The sequence below is a fragment of the Ostrea edulis genome, chromosome 3 (genome assembly GCF_947568905.1).
Source record: "Ostrea edulis chromosome 3, xbOstEdul1.1, whole genome shotgun sequence".
NCBI lineage: Eukaryota > Metazoa > Mollusca > Bivalvia > Ostreida > Ostreidae > Ostrea > Ostrea edulis.
Genome location: NC_079166.1, coordinates 23,410,223 through 23,425,291, shown reverse-complemented (window position 1 = coordinate 23,425,291; position 15,069 = coordinate 23,410,223). Strand labels below are relative to the sequence as shown.

General features: G+C 34.7%; 1 protein-coding gene across 1 annotated transcript in view; it reads right to left on the bottom strand.

Annotated features, from left to right (window-relative positions):
- LOC125677425 (uncharacterized) overlaps window positions 1-10,040 on the bottom strand; it is a 46,968-nt gene extending 36,928 nt beyond the window's left edge. The window contains exons 1-5 of the mRNA XM_048915484.2: window positions 9,939-10,040; window positions 8,637-8,689; window positions 4,905-4,961; window positions 1,119-1,193; window positions 674-787 (exon numbers count right to left, since the gene is read on the bottom strand). Of these exons, the coding sequence (XP_048771441.2) occupies window positions 674-787; window positions 1,119-1,193; window positions 4,905-4,961; window positions 8,637-8,689; window positions 9,939-10,008 (369 nt within the window). The 5' untranslated portion in view covers window positions 10,009-10,040. The remainder of the gene's footprint in view (window positions 1-673; window positions 788-1,118; window positions 1,194-4,904; window positions 4,962-8,636; window positions 8,690-9,938) is intronic.
- Window positions 10,041-15,069: the final 5,029 nt, after the last annotated feature.

The following is a 15,069-nucleotide window of genomic DNA, read 5'->3' as shown; positions in this document are numbered from 1 at the left end:
CAGCGATTTTTGAATAGCTAAACATGTTCAAAGATAGTAGGCAGGTTTACAAACTGCTGCCAATCTCAGCTTGAAGAATAAAGGTATGGCTGTTTTCAATCTACAGGGATTGTGAGATATGATGATATTTCATACCTTTATTAATAGTTAAAAGGCGAAGATAATGAACAGTAATCAATCTCATAACTCCTAGAAGCAATACAGAATAGATAGTTGGACAAACAGGAGCCCCTGGACACACCAGGGGTGGGATCAGGTGCATGGGAGGAGTAGGCATCCCCTGTCGACCGGTCAAACCCGCCATGGGCCCTACATCCTGATCAAGTACGTGGAGTTGTCCGTAGTTAAAATTAGTGTGCCAGGAACGACCTAACAATCGGTATGAAACACGTCAGACCTGTATCATGGACCATCATAATATATCATTTCAATGCATTTGGTAAACTGATTTGTATTTAGAAAAACAATAAATTATAGGGTTATTTGGAACTGCACCAAAATCAGTTAATATCTGCTTTCAGTGGAAGATATATTTTCGAGTTCGATTAAAGTTAACATTTTTTTTTATCTCCATTATTCTTGACCGTAGTGCATCATGTACTTTAAGTACACTAAAGTTGTTGATAGGCCTGTCATTTACTAACAACCTACATAAGCATTCAAACGAGCAAACCTGCTTTCTCCTGTTCCGCCTTCCCTCTTTATCGGTGTATCTCTGCCGCTCCACAATCCTATCTAAACGTTCTTCCATCAGCATCGTGGATTTTTCAGGATGCAGTCCCTTCGGCTGAAATATGAAATATGCAGTTCCTCAGCAATGAGTGATTGTTGTTTTTTTTCTAAACCCTTCTCAGCACGCCACATAAGTTTTGTTATGTAGTTAATAGTTGTTGCCAAATGTTGGGCACTAGAATTATAAGGCACATACTTTAAGGTCAAAGCCTGACATTCAATGTTTGAATTACAGTAGCCAGTGGCTAGGTAGAGAATTCCCACTGCTAAATAACGCAGGTCGTCTAACATAACTCGAGATTTACAGCATATCATCTACATTTTGTGAAGTCTCTAAATGATTGACGAAATTATAAATTGAGACAACTTTTTGCTGCGGTACTCACGTGCTTAATGATTCCATCTATTCCCACCCCCATACTGAGTAGTAGCTGCATGTACGGATCGTCTGATTCAATATCCTAGTGAACAAAATTAGTACTGAGTAGTTATTGCATATAAAGAGCGTCAGGTTCAATATCCTAGTACAATAATTATTCTTTAAAACCCTCTAATTATTCTGTGACGGTGTAGGTATTGTGTAGCAGAAGACTGTTGTGTAATTCTCGTCTTGTAATGGTGTAAGTGTTGTGTAACTGTGAAAGGATTTGTGATATGGTGTATTTGCTTCGTGATAGTGTAATTCTTCTCTAACTGTATGTGTAGTGTTCGTGTTGCGAGAGTAAATATTGGTCAACTGTGTTGTATAGTGTTTGTGTTGTGAGTGTAATTATTGGTCAACTGTGTTGTATGGTGTTTGTGTTGCGAGTGTAAATATTGGTCAACTGTGTTGTATAGTGTTTGTGTTGTGAGTGTAATTATTGGTTAACTGTGTTGTATGGTGTTAGTGTTGTGAGTGTAAGTATTGGTTAAATGTGTTGTATAGTGTTTGCATTGTGAGTGTAAGTATTGATTAACTGTGTTGTATAGTGTTAGTGTTGTGAGTGTAAGTATTAGTTAACTGTGTTGTATGGTGTTTGTGTTGTGAGTGTAAGTATTGGTTAACTGTGTTGTATAGTGTTAGTGTTGTGAGTGTAAGTATTGGTTAACTGTGTTGTATGGTGTTAGTGTTGTGAGTGTAAGTATTGGTTAAATGTGTTGTATAGTGTTAGTGTTGTGAGTGTAAGTATTGGTTAAATGTGTTGTATAGTGTTTGTGTTGTGAGTGTAAGTATTGGTTAACTGTGTTGTGTGGTGTTAGTATTGTGAGTGTAAGTTTTGGTTAACCATGTTGTATAGTGTTTGTATTGTGAGTGTAACGATTGGTTAACTATTTTGTATGATGTTAGTATTGTGAGTGTAAGTATTAGTTAACTGTGTTGTATATTAATAGTGTTGCAAACGTAAGTATTGATTAACTGTTTTTATAGTGTTAGTGTTGTGATTGAAAGTATTGATTAACTGTGTTGTAGAGTGTTAGTGTTGTGAGTGTAAGTATTGGTTAACTGTGTTGTATAGTGTTAGTGTTGTGAGTGTAAGTATTGGTTAACTGTGTTGTATATCATTAGTGTTATGTGTGTAAGTATTGGTTAACTGTGTTGTATAGTGTTAGTGTTGTGAATGTAAGTATTGTTTAACTGTGTTGTATGGTGTTAGTGTTGTGAGTGTAAGTATTGGTTACCTGTGTTGTATAGTGTTAGTGTTGTGAATGTAAGTATTGTTTAACTGTGTTGTATAGTGTTAGTGTTGTGAGTATAAGCATTAGTTAACTGTGTTGTATGGTGTTAGTGTTGTGAGTGTAAGTATTGGTTAACTGTGTTGTATATCATTAGTGTTATGTGTGTAAGTATTGGTTAACTGTGTTGTATGGTGCTTGTATTGTGAGTGTAAGTATTGGTTAACTGTGTTGTATGGTGTTAGTGTTGTGAGTGTAAGTATTGGTTAACTGTGTTGTATAGTGCTAGTGTTGTTAGCGTAAGTACTAGTTAACTGTGTTGTATGGTGTTAGTGTTGTGAGTGTAAGTATTAGTTAACTGTGTTGTATAGTGTTAGTGTTGTGAGTGTAAGTATTAGTTAACTGTGTTGCATAGTGTTAGTCTTGTGAGTGTAAGTATTGATTAACTGTGTTGTATGGTGTTAGTGGTGTGAGTGTAATTATTGGTTAATTGTGTTGTATGGTGTTAGTGTTGTGAGTGTAAGTATTGGTTAACTGTGTTGTATGCTGTTAGTGTTGTGAGTGTAAGTATTGGTTAACTGTGTTGTATATTGCTAGTGTTGTTAGTGTAAGTACTAGTTAACTGTGTTGCATAGTGTTAGTGTTGTGAGTGTAAGTATTGGTTAACTGTGTTGTATGGTGTTAGTATTGTGAGTGTAAGTATTAGTTAACTGTGTTGCATAGTGTTAGTCTTGTGAGTGTAAGTATTAGTTAACTGTGTTGTATGGTGTTAGTTTTGTGATTGTAAGTATTGATTAACTGTGTTGTATAGTGCTAGTGTTGTGAGTGTAATTATTGTTTAACTGTGTTGTATAGTGCTAGTGTTGTGAGTGTAATTATTGTTTAACTGTGTTGCATAGTGTTAGTGTTGTGAATGTAAGTATTGGTTAACTGTGTTGTATGGTGTTAGTGTTGTGAGTGTAAGTATTGGTTAACTGTGTTGTATGGTGTTAGTATTGTGAGTGTAAGTATTAGTTAACTGTGTTGCATAGTGTTAGTCTTGTGAGTGTAAGTATTGATTAACTGTGTTGTATGGTGTTAGTGGTGTGAGTGTAATTATTGGTTAATTGTGTTGTATGGTGTTAATGTTGTGAGTGTAGGTATTGGTTAACTGTGTTGTATGATGTTAGTGTTGTGAGTGTAATTATTGGTTAATTGTGTTGTATAGTGTTAGTGGTGTGAGTGTAGGTATTGGTTAACTGTGTTGCATAGTGTTAGTGTTGTGGGTGTAATTATTGGTTAATTGTGTTGTATGGTGTTAGTGGTGTGAGTGTAATTATTGGTTAATTGTGTTGTATGGTGTTAGTGTTGTGAGTGTAGGTATTGGTTAACTGTGTTGTATGGTGCTAGTGTTGTGAGTGTAATTATTGGTTAATTGTGTTGTATGGTGTTAGTGTTGTGAGTGTAAGTATCGATTGAATGTGTGGTATAGTGTTACTGTAGTGAATGTAAGTATTAGTTAACTGTGTTGTATAGGGTTAGTGTTATGAATGTAAGTATTAGTTAACTGTATTGTAGAGTGTTAGTGTTGTGAGTGTAAGTATTAGTTAACTGTGTTGTATGGTGTTAGTGTTGTGAGTGTAAGTATTGATTAACTGTGTTGTATAGGGTTAGTATTCTGAATGTAAGCATTAGTTAACTGTGTTGTATGGTGTTAGTGTTGTGAGTGTAAGTATTGGTTAACTGTGTTGTATGGTGTTAGTGTTGTGAGTGTAAGTATTAGTTAACTGTGTTGTATAGTGTTAGTGGTGTGAGTGTAAGTATTGGTTAACTGTGTTGTATAGTGTTAGTGTTGTGAGTGTAAGTATTGGTTAACTGTGTTGTATGGTGTTAGTGTTGTGAGTGTAAGTATTGATTAACTGTGTTGTATAGTGTTAGTGTTGTGAGTGTAAGTATTGGTTAACTGTGTTGTATGGTGTTAGTGTTGTGAGTGTAAGTATTGATTAACTGTGTTGTAGAGTGTTAGTGTTGTGAGTGTAAGTATTGGTTAACTGTGTTGTATAGTGTTAGTGTTGTGAGTGTAAGTATTGGTTACCTGTGTTGTATATCATTAGTGTTGTGAGTGTAAGTATTGTTTAACTGTGTTGTATAGTGCTAGTGTTGTGAGTGTAAGTATTAATTAACTCTGTTGTATGGTGTTAGTGTTGTGAGTGTAAGCATTAGTTAACTGTGTTGTATAGTGTTAATGTTGTGAGTGTAAGTATTGGGTAACTGTTCCAGTGTTTTTAGCTGTGTATATGTTTTGTAAATGTGCAGGTGTTCTGTTTATTTCTAACAATGCTAATTTCAAAATGGCCACCGTGATTATTGATTGAAACAGAATAGAAAATAAATTAAAGTGTGAAGACGAAACTAGGTGACATGTTATATATTTAAACGATTGTAAACAAAGCAGATGAACATGTACACAGTAGGTCTTAGTTGTTGGTGTGCTATTGTATATACATGTCTTGAGTGATTTTTAAAAAAAAAATATTTACCTCATTGTCGATTTCATCCTCTGTTGCTTTTTTTCTGTTCCCATTTTCGTGTTTATTCTCATTCCGCAAAGAAAAAAAAACATTGTTCTATAATATCGTAAATAGCACATATTTATGTTTACAAATCGATTTCGTTAGGCGTTTCGGGAAAATCGTTTATTCATTTGGAGGTGACATCAATGGAGCATGTACGGAGAAACCTTTAACCAATTCAACATATGTATTCTTATTCAGAATCATATTTCCAGCGACTATTTATGGTAACTTAGAGGTTAGGGATGATTAACAACAGGCAACTTTTGGATATCATCTGTAATGCCAAGGTTCTTTCTCGTGGTAAATGTTAATACGAAAGCGGACTTGAGCGTGGTACATAGATCTAAAACTGTGACATTTTTCACTTTAAAAAGGTGACGAGAAGGAACAATGATCAATCTCGTAATTCCTATAACCAATACAAATTAGGGAGTTTGACAGTCATGAACCCCTGGGCACATCGGAGGCGGGATAAGGTGCCTAGTAGGAGTAGGCACCCCCTGTCAACCGCTCACATCCGCCATGAGCGCAATATCTTGATCAGGTAAACAGAGTTATCCGTAGTCAAAATCACTGTACCAAGAATAGCCTACCAATCGGTATGAAACAAGTCAAACAGCATTTGACCCATTGATATGTTGTATTGGCAAACTAGATTTTTATAACGACCAGATAAGATACGAAATGCTGACTTTAAACGAGACTGTTGAAACCTCTGCACCATTAGCAACTTTGTCAGCAGACTGCCTTGATATACGAACTGATCATACACAGAACAAGCTCTTGCGTATCGAATCAGTAGAGAGATGTAAACATCATATGCAGGTGATAATGCAATATTGCTATCATCCAATATCCTTACTTGTTCATTCTGTAAGATGACTGTATGCAATGGAATATCAGATTTTCTTATGAGTAACGATGAAATATAAGGTTATTCCACCCGAGGGTTGCAATAAAAAGCTGTGAAACCCGAGGCTTTGTCAAGGGTTTTACCGGTTTTTTTTGGAACCCCGCGGGTGGAATCACCTTAATATTTCATGGCAACTCATAAGAGAGTATTTTTCTCTCATATTTCTAGGAATTTTTCGTGTTCCCTATGCCTAGCGACGCCATTTTGAGAATTTTCCAATTAATTAATTCTTTGCTGTACATTAAAAATAACACTAGAATCGAATTCTACAACCTTCATTTTGGATAAGTTGCCAACAAAAAATCGGCCGACGAGTGTATAAGTGAATTGTATTAGAGTTATTTCTCTTTGAATAAGTACACAATAAATCAATAATCAGGACGATGAATGACGTCACATGGTAGTCCATCAACGCAAAACATTTCGACAGACCTAATCAGAATCTGAATCCAAAACTGCACGCTTTAAGTTATAGGAGCATTGATATTAATATTGATTGAGCATTAATTTGATGAAGAGTGTCAAATGGGAGATTCCAAGTGGTTTTTCTTGGTGGATATGGTCATGGATAGACTTTCGTTTTACACACGTTTAATGACTCAAGTCTCATGGACATTGGAGGTACTTGTTTCACCTGAGACATGTATAGGGACAATAGACGTTGGCAGAGGCAATGTGGAGATATGCTTAGAGCTACTAGACCATGCGGGCTGGGTTTCTGTGAACTGGCATAATGCACCAGATGACATAGATGTACTGGACAGCATTGTCGATATGAGGAATATGTGACTGTTGTTGAATGTGTGGTAGTTGTTCAAGGAATGTGTATTTTTGTGTCCAGTCACATACACCTTGAAATTATCAGGGATGTTACAATCTGTCAGTTTTAGTACAAAAGCTTTGCGGACGATATTGTTCGTCAATCAAGGCAAGTTACAGGCTAGTTGTGTATTAATTATTACGTCATGGGATATGAAAGATAATCATCACGTGGTATGAGAGATAGAAATATCTTTCATAACTTTATTTCATAGAATATCTGTATCTTACGTAGGTAGACATGAGATCATATAAGTGAACACACAAGCTAATTATAACATGCCAAACTGAGAAACTGGACTTTCGTGAGATTTCACTGCTGCTAAAGCTCTATAAAACTCATAGGTGCGAATTTTGCTCTTATATTACCTTATTCTTTTATACTGTTAAGAGCCAGAATTTATTCAAAGACTTCTACACGAACACATGCATTTGTTATGCAATTCAAGACGATATTTAGAGATATCAATGACGTTTTATCTATTAACAATAATCTTTTTCAATAATCTCTCTATTCGATATATCCCTGTGAATTCGAAATAAGACACCACAGGGTATTCTACACCTCCTTCGTAATTTGATATTTTACTGAAAGTAGATGTTAACATCTAACTAACAACGCAACTTTATGACATACATTTTATTTAAGATTTTCCATTTTCAATTTTCCGCATTTATGGTGCAATTCTCAATTATCAATTGCTCGTTGTGTTTACACAATTCCCAGATCCGCGAGTGAGGAAATTTAGTCATGATTACAAATTAATCAAAGCATTAGGTACCAAGAAAAACCCCTTTTCTTCTGATTCTTGTGAGCATAATTCAACTGTTGCTACACAGTTCAAGAAAGCGGATTGCATTATTCGCTTGGACCTAACACAATACTCTAGAATTACCTGCGTAACAGTATGTTCGAATTAAACAGTCTGTAGAATTGTATATTTTGGTAAGCTGTTTTTGACTATATTTAGCTCTATCACTTCATAGTTATTCCGGATTTCAAACATTTTGGTTGAGCATCACTGAAGAGACATTATTTGTGGAAATGCGTATCTGGTGCATCAAAATTGGTACCGTATAAGATTGACATTATGACCCCTGGGTAAAGGCCTCTACTCATGGACTGTTAGTCCCCGAGGGTATCTGCAGCCCAGTAGCTAAGTACTTCGTTACTAGCTTGAAAATACGGATGTATATTTAATTGCTGTTATAAAATTTAGAACTTCATTTCAAAATTAAGGATTATCTCCCTCATGCATAGCTCTTATCATTAGACGAATTTGTCTCCACTCTTTTTACACGCTGTTTTTGGCTATATTTAGCTCTATCACTTCATTGTTTTTTCGGATTTCAAACATTTCGGTTGAGCATCACTGAAGAGACATTATTTGTCGAAATGCACATCTGATGCATCAAAGTTGGTACCGTATAAGTTTTACATTATGACCCCTGGGTGGAGGCCTCTGCTGGTGGACTATTTGTCCCCGAGGGTCTCTACAGCCCAGTAGCTAGGTACTTCGTTACTAGCTTGAAAAAACGGATGTATATTTAATTGCTGTTATAAAATTTAGAACTTCATTTCAAAATTAAGGATTATCTCCCTCGTGCATAGCTCTTATCCTTGGACGAATTTAGTTCCACTCTTTTGGCACGCTGTTTTTGGCTATATTTAGCTCCAAAACTTCATAGTTATTTCGGATTTCAAACATTTCGGTTGAGCATCACTGAAGAGACATTATTTGTCGAAATGTACATCTGGTGCATCAAAATTTGCACCGTATAAGTTTTACATCTTAGGAACTGTACATGTAAATTAAAGACTGAAGATATTATCACGTGACGTGGTTGTGTGCTTCATAGTTTCCGTGGTTTTTTGTTTCCATCAAATGTCTGTTCCCTGCTATGTAGATTAATCTTTACCTTGTATTTTCTCTAACTAGTAGGAAGATATGATTAACCCTTACCTTGTCTTTCTTAAATTCTTCCGATGCCATCTTGTTCCTTCCTTTCTTGTTTGCTATAAAAAAGAAAGAACGCCTTAAAACATCAGCTAATACTGTTACATTAAAGGAGATATTGTAAGGGCTGGTGTCCGAATCGGAGCTTCTCAATCTCTAGTCAGATGTTTATGGTACTGACGATGGGCCTCGTCAAGCCTCAAATTCATCCCTCGTGAATTATTATCATTACTTTTATTATTTACAGCACTTATGAAATGCGTAATGTAATTATAAAATTACTCTTAAGCTTAGTATTTCTGAAAGTGATATAAAAGAAATATGAAAATGATTATACGATTATTCTAAGTGATATGAAAGAAATATATGAATTGTATGAAATGATGGATAACTGATAATGGTGAAAATTACTTTGATATGTATCATATTGGAAATAAAAGAAATTAATGCTAACTGACCGTAACATATGTCTCCCAATGCCATATAACTGGTGATTCATAATTATATAGTTGCTAATTAAGACAGTTTTTTAACAAACACACGAAGGTATGAACTACTCTGGTTCACATCGGTATACCTTTGTAAAGTGCATTGGCGCTTCTGCAGAAGCATACAGACATGCAGTGTCGCTGTTCTAACCTCCGTGTATTTAAAAAATAAGTTTAAATAAAATTTATTTATTATATTTTAATTTTACTCTCACTTCCATCAGAATTCCCAGCCGATGGAATATGCGTATTATATTCATAAAAATGTATTCACACTTTGCTAAAACTTGCAACGTAGTGACGAGGAACTTGCTATCATTACCAAATGTAAAGATATAAATGCAGAAACAGCGCTCATTAGATAATTAAAAGGATTTATATGTTTTAGGATTTTAATGAGTATAATCTGTATTCTGTAAACTATAGGACTAGCTTAAGTGGAGTGACATTTTAAAAAAAACAATCTCACAAAAATGGGTGGCCTGGAATGATCATATCTGTCACATTTATTACAATATGTTTAGTGAAAATGAACATGTTTTATTGAAGACAGGCAAATCTACAAATCTTTGAACTCGGGATTATTATGTATTAGAGTATTCGGTTTTAATCTAATTTCAATTCTAGTTATTAGATGAATCCATCTACACTTGTCTTTAATTTACTGCATTTCATAGCCATGGTAAAATTAAAAAAAAAACAACAAGTGTTAAAAGAATGGATGCATATAAGATAATCAAACACAGTATTAAAAGAAAATTGTCTTCGTTCGATACAAGAAAATCGGTACAGTTCGAAATATAATTCTAAATAAACTTACATTTCTTCTCTGAGAGAGAGAAGTGAATGAACACCGCTAGGATTATCAAAAGAATCAGGAACCTCCTCATCTTCTCGTCTACTACTCGGGAGAGAGTGAAGCTTCCTAACAACGGTAGACCATTTTATAGAATCACAGCTCAATAAGTCAAATCAACCGGTTAAAGTTATAGAAGTCTGTTTTTACTATCTTTTTCTTCTAAATTTGAAAGTATAAAAAGATTAATAACCAAATTCCAATGTACAAAATGGGGTCTTTAAAATTTCCTATATTTCTATATCTGTCGATCATAGTCGCTTTTATGTGTGCTGAGCTTTTTCTTCTTCTTTTATTTCTTTCTGGTTTGGTTAGATTTTTTATTATGCCGTATATTCCACGAGGTGCTTTTTACTAGGGTATACCGTTAGAAATTTTCCATTTTTGAATTCATGGTTTTTTTTCATGTTATAACCGAATCACAAACACAACGTATGAATCAAATCTTTAATTATGCATTGTGAACACTGCACAGTTCACCATTCTGAAATGTTCGTACCATTTCTTTTAAAATTTCGGTTTAGATAGACACAATGTATTATAAAGTCCCTTTATCTACTACAAATTTCAGCGGGATGTACGGAAATTTACACCAAGTCTGGTAACACATCAAATCTCGTCTTACAAATTACATAGGAAACATAGCAAATAACGTAACAAAACCTCACTATACATGTAGCAAATTCTGCATTTTTATTATTTAGCAAATTAAACACTGGTACTAAGTGATAAAGTGACGATACCAGTGATCATTCTCATATATCCTATAAAGAATAAAAAGAAAAAGTAAGGTTAACGCGGACCCCTGGGAATAGCAGATGGGATCAGATACTTAGTAAGCATACCCTGTTGACCGATCGCACACAACGGGAAATCTAAGTTATTACCTATTTATGTAGTCGCCGGTTTTCCAACAGTGTGTTGTAATTTCATCAACACAACTTGTGCTCCAATACTACCTGACCTGTTTTTCTTTTTGTTTCGATACATGATATTATTTATTCAAAAGCTTCTACATGGAAAGAGCAAGTTCGTGTTGTGACACTGATTTTGATTACGGATAACTCCGTTTACCTGATCAAGGTATAGGACTCACGGCGGGTGTGAACGGTCGATCGAGGATGCTTACTCCTCCTAGGCACCTGGTGAAAGTTGAAGATAACGAACATTGATCAATCTCATAACTCCCATAAGCAATACAAAATAGACAGTTGGGCAAACACGGACCCCTGGACACACCAGAGGTGGGATCAGGTGCCTAAGAGGAGTAAGCTTTTGGTATATCCAGGGGTCCGTATTTGCCAAACTTTCGAGTTTGCTTTGCTTATGAAATTGGTCATTGTTTCTTATCTTCACCTTTATAGATTAATTCAATACACAAACGCATGTTCTGTGTATACAAATGTATATGATCAGTTTTTAAAATCGAATCAAGCATTTTTTTTCAAATAAGATGATGCAATTGGGCTTTGAACAGACTTCTTTAAATAAAGTCAGCATTTCCAAAATTCTCTATTCGTTATAAGGACGTTTTGGTAGATACAAGTTATCACTGGGTCGAATGCTGTCGGACGTGTTACATATCCAGTGCTAGATCAAACGGTATATACTGTTATTGGCTACGAATTGGTCCGTTTACTCGATCAAAATACAGAACTCACAACGGGTGTGACCCGTCATGCTTATTCCTAGGCACTTGGATCAACCTCAGGTATGTCCAGGGTCCTTTTTTGCCCCTTTCTTATTTGTTTTATCCTTTTAGGAGTTATTAGATTGATCACTGTTTGTTATTTTCACTTGTTCTATAAAACATTAATACTATTAATGTAAATTTGGTGTACTTCAAATATCACTTTCTTATCGAGAGATGTTGAAGTCTGGTTTATTGTCCTTCTTCCATGTAATTGGTATTTGGGGCACATGTCAACTGGCAAATAAATGAATATTTGATAATTTTAGAATTTCATTCACTGAATGACGTAGATGAAGACATGCATGTCTGCTTCATTAGTTTTAGATTACTATAAATTTCAAATTTTCCACAAAAATAGTGTACGTCAGATCACTAAAGGTATCTTTTTGTCGTAATCTCTTAATCGTTGACTATGTAAATCGTTCAAAATATAACTGAGCTGTATGTAAAAAGAAGATAATATGCATGTTTAGGATCAGTGTTGACAGGATAAATGTTCATATAAAGAGAATCGATTGCCCCTGGTGCCTAGATTAATTGCATATACGTTTCTTAATTGAAACAGGAAACAGATTCGGCGATTATTATCAAGCCATCTTATGAGTGACAATAAAGCTGATATTTAATCTCTTTAATCTCTTATCAATTCAATGAGGGATATTTTCAAAAAACTGCCACTCATATCTAATATAAGAACTGTCAAAAAACTACATGTTGATGCAAATTCATGAATGCCATTTATACACACTATTAAAACCATTTGTGTTTTATCAATAAAAAGATATAAATGGTATCATTAAGAGAAAACAATTTTGCATCGAGGTGGATGGGTTTCGAGGTTCGATAAAGGCAGGTGATGGTTCGTAAAATGTGATATATCATAGAAACAGCCTCTAGTGGGGCGTCAGTTTGATGTCTTACGTAATAACAGGTAAAAACTTAATTAATGTATCTGTTATGTGCAGTTTCAGGTCCGAGTCAGGATATGTCACTCATACCGGGGATCACTTGGTGCACCTACTTTCTCGTCTTTACCCATGTTACAGACGTCTACAAACTGCAACGCATGGAACTTAATTCTCTCCCACAGCGTCGTTGAAATCACGAGATTTTGACAAGATTTGACTGTGTTCTGATTTCAATGGTTCTATACAGTTGTCATAATCTGTCATAATATATCTCATTCTAGATCTTGATGGGATGAGGGAACTGTCCTTGGGGACTACATCTGCCCTAATATATTGAATTACATTCAGGATTTTTGAATATAAATAATTATTGTGTACGGAATTAATATGTTCCAGAGAACTTTATATGGTTTCAAAAGTGAACACTTCCAAGAACATTTAATTGGCAACGTGTATAATATTTATCATATGACTCAAAATCCACATACATTGTGATTATAAACTTACTAGTACATTTTAACGCCACGAACTACAAATAATTTTTTTTGTCAAAATATAACAACATTGAAAATAAATGTATCTTTCTATAAGCTAAATGAATATGATTTACAGTGGGAATGTAATTCATGGCCAGGTTTTCTAAACTCCAAAACAGTGGAGGAAATGTGTGTAAATTTATATATTTCAACATTTGAACACCGAAGAAAATTCAATAGTTCCTTACTTTTAGGGATTTTGCATATGTATCTACTACAATCAAACGTAGCAAACCATACATAGATAAATCAACCCATATATCCCTAATTTTTCATTATATTCTTCTTTTCTTATACCGAGTGCTCTTAAAAGAAGTATTATTTTTCGCACGTGTCTCAGATGTCGGAAACTAATATTACATGCACAAAATCTCAGAGTGCGGACTTACTTAATACTGAGAACACATTCTTTATAGAATCGAATCACCCTAACTGTGTTTTATTCATTAATTGGTTGAAAATATTCTACCTTAATTAATTACATTACATTAATTCTACATTAATTATTATGTAAATGTGTGGCAAGCAATGGATTATATTCTGATTCTCATGTTTGTACACTGTGATTGTTTACGATATGATTGATATTATTACGATTACGTGATTCATGATGCAGGTGTATTTTGATTTTGGGGTCAATAGCCAATAGGAAATTAAGACATGTAATCCCTAAAGATGTTATTTGATTTTCGAACAAATACCGAACATAATCCTTACAAAAGCATGCAAGAAAAGGAAATACAGACAAACGCACTCTTGTTTTGCAATATTTTTAACCTGTAGAGCACAAGACCTTCCTGGGTGTGTCGTAATTCATTATGTTTAAATACAACGGGGCATGTATCATTGCTCGGGATGAAAATGTAAGCCTGTCCATTTAAATTCCCAACGATTAAACAAGTGTGCCAATCTTAACAGCGATGCATTGATTAACATATAAGACACACAATGAGAAAGCACGCTGGCATTGGAGAGCATAAAATAGGTAATAATAACAAATGATCTCTTAAGTTTTCAGCCCCAAATACTCTGTTTATATTAGCAAAACTAAATACACCCCCACGCCTTAATTACATTGACATTATGCAAATGCCTAATTTTAACACATTGATCTCAACGGGACAGACATTTCCATTCCTTTTAAAATTGCAGATGAAGGGGAAGTAACTAGGGTAATCTTCTTTGTAGATGTTCCAGATGTTTGAAGTCTCACTTAAATTGGTATTTTGTCTCTTGTGAGAATACGTCACTAAATGAAGTGTAATATCAACAATGTTTAGTTTGTCTACTCATGTATTTCATGACAGTTGAATATGGCAGCTTTAGAAACAGGTGATTTGCCATACAACAATGACATTCATTCTTGTAAAGACTAATGCTCATTGTGTGTATCTTGTTTAGTACAAATATGTTTCGGCGGAGGGCACTGGTGGAGGAGGGAGTGGTGGGGATTGTATATTCACACATAAACGTTGGTTTATGAAATAAAAACAGAAAAAATGTAAATTATTGAGTTGGATCTGTGAGATAAAATCATAGAGAAGTTGATATATTGAGGCAGGTATGTGAGATATTCAAACGGATATAATGATATACAGGGGCAGATCAGTGAAATAAACATATAAAGAAATTGATGTTTGGGGTGGATCTGTGAAAGAGTCACATAGATAAGTTAATATATGGGGCGGATCTGTGAGATAATCACACGGAAAAGTCGATATATTGCAGAAGATCTATGAAACAATCAAAGAAGTTAATACATTGTGGCGGATCTGTGAAATAGAAAAGTTGATGTATTGGGAAGAATATATGAATCAATCTCACAGTGATGATATGTGGCGGATTTGCAATATAATCATATAGTTCAGCTGCACCCGCCATATTCACTACCGGTGTGAAATACAGGAATACAACACTGGCTAATGTACACTTGTCTAAACCCCTATCCTCGCAATCAC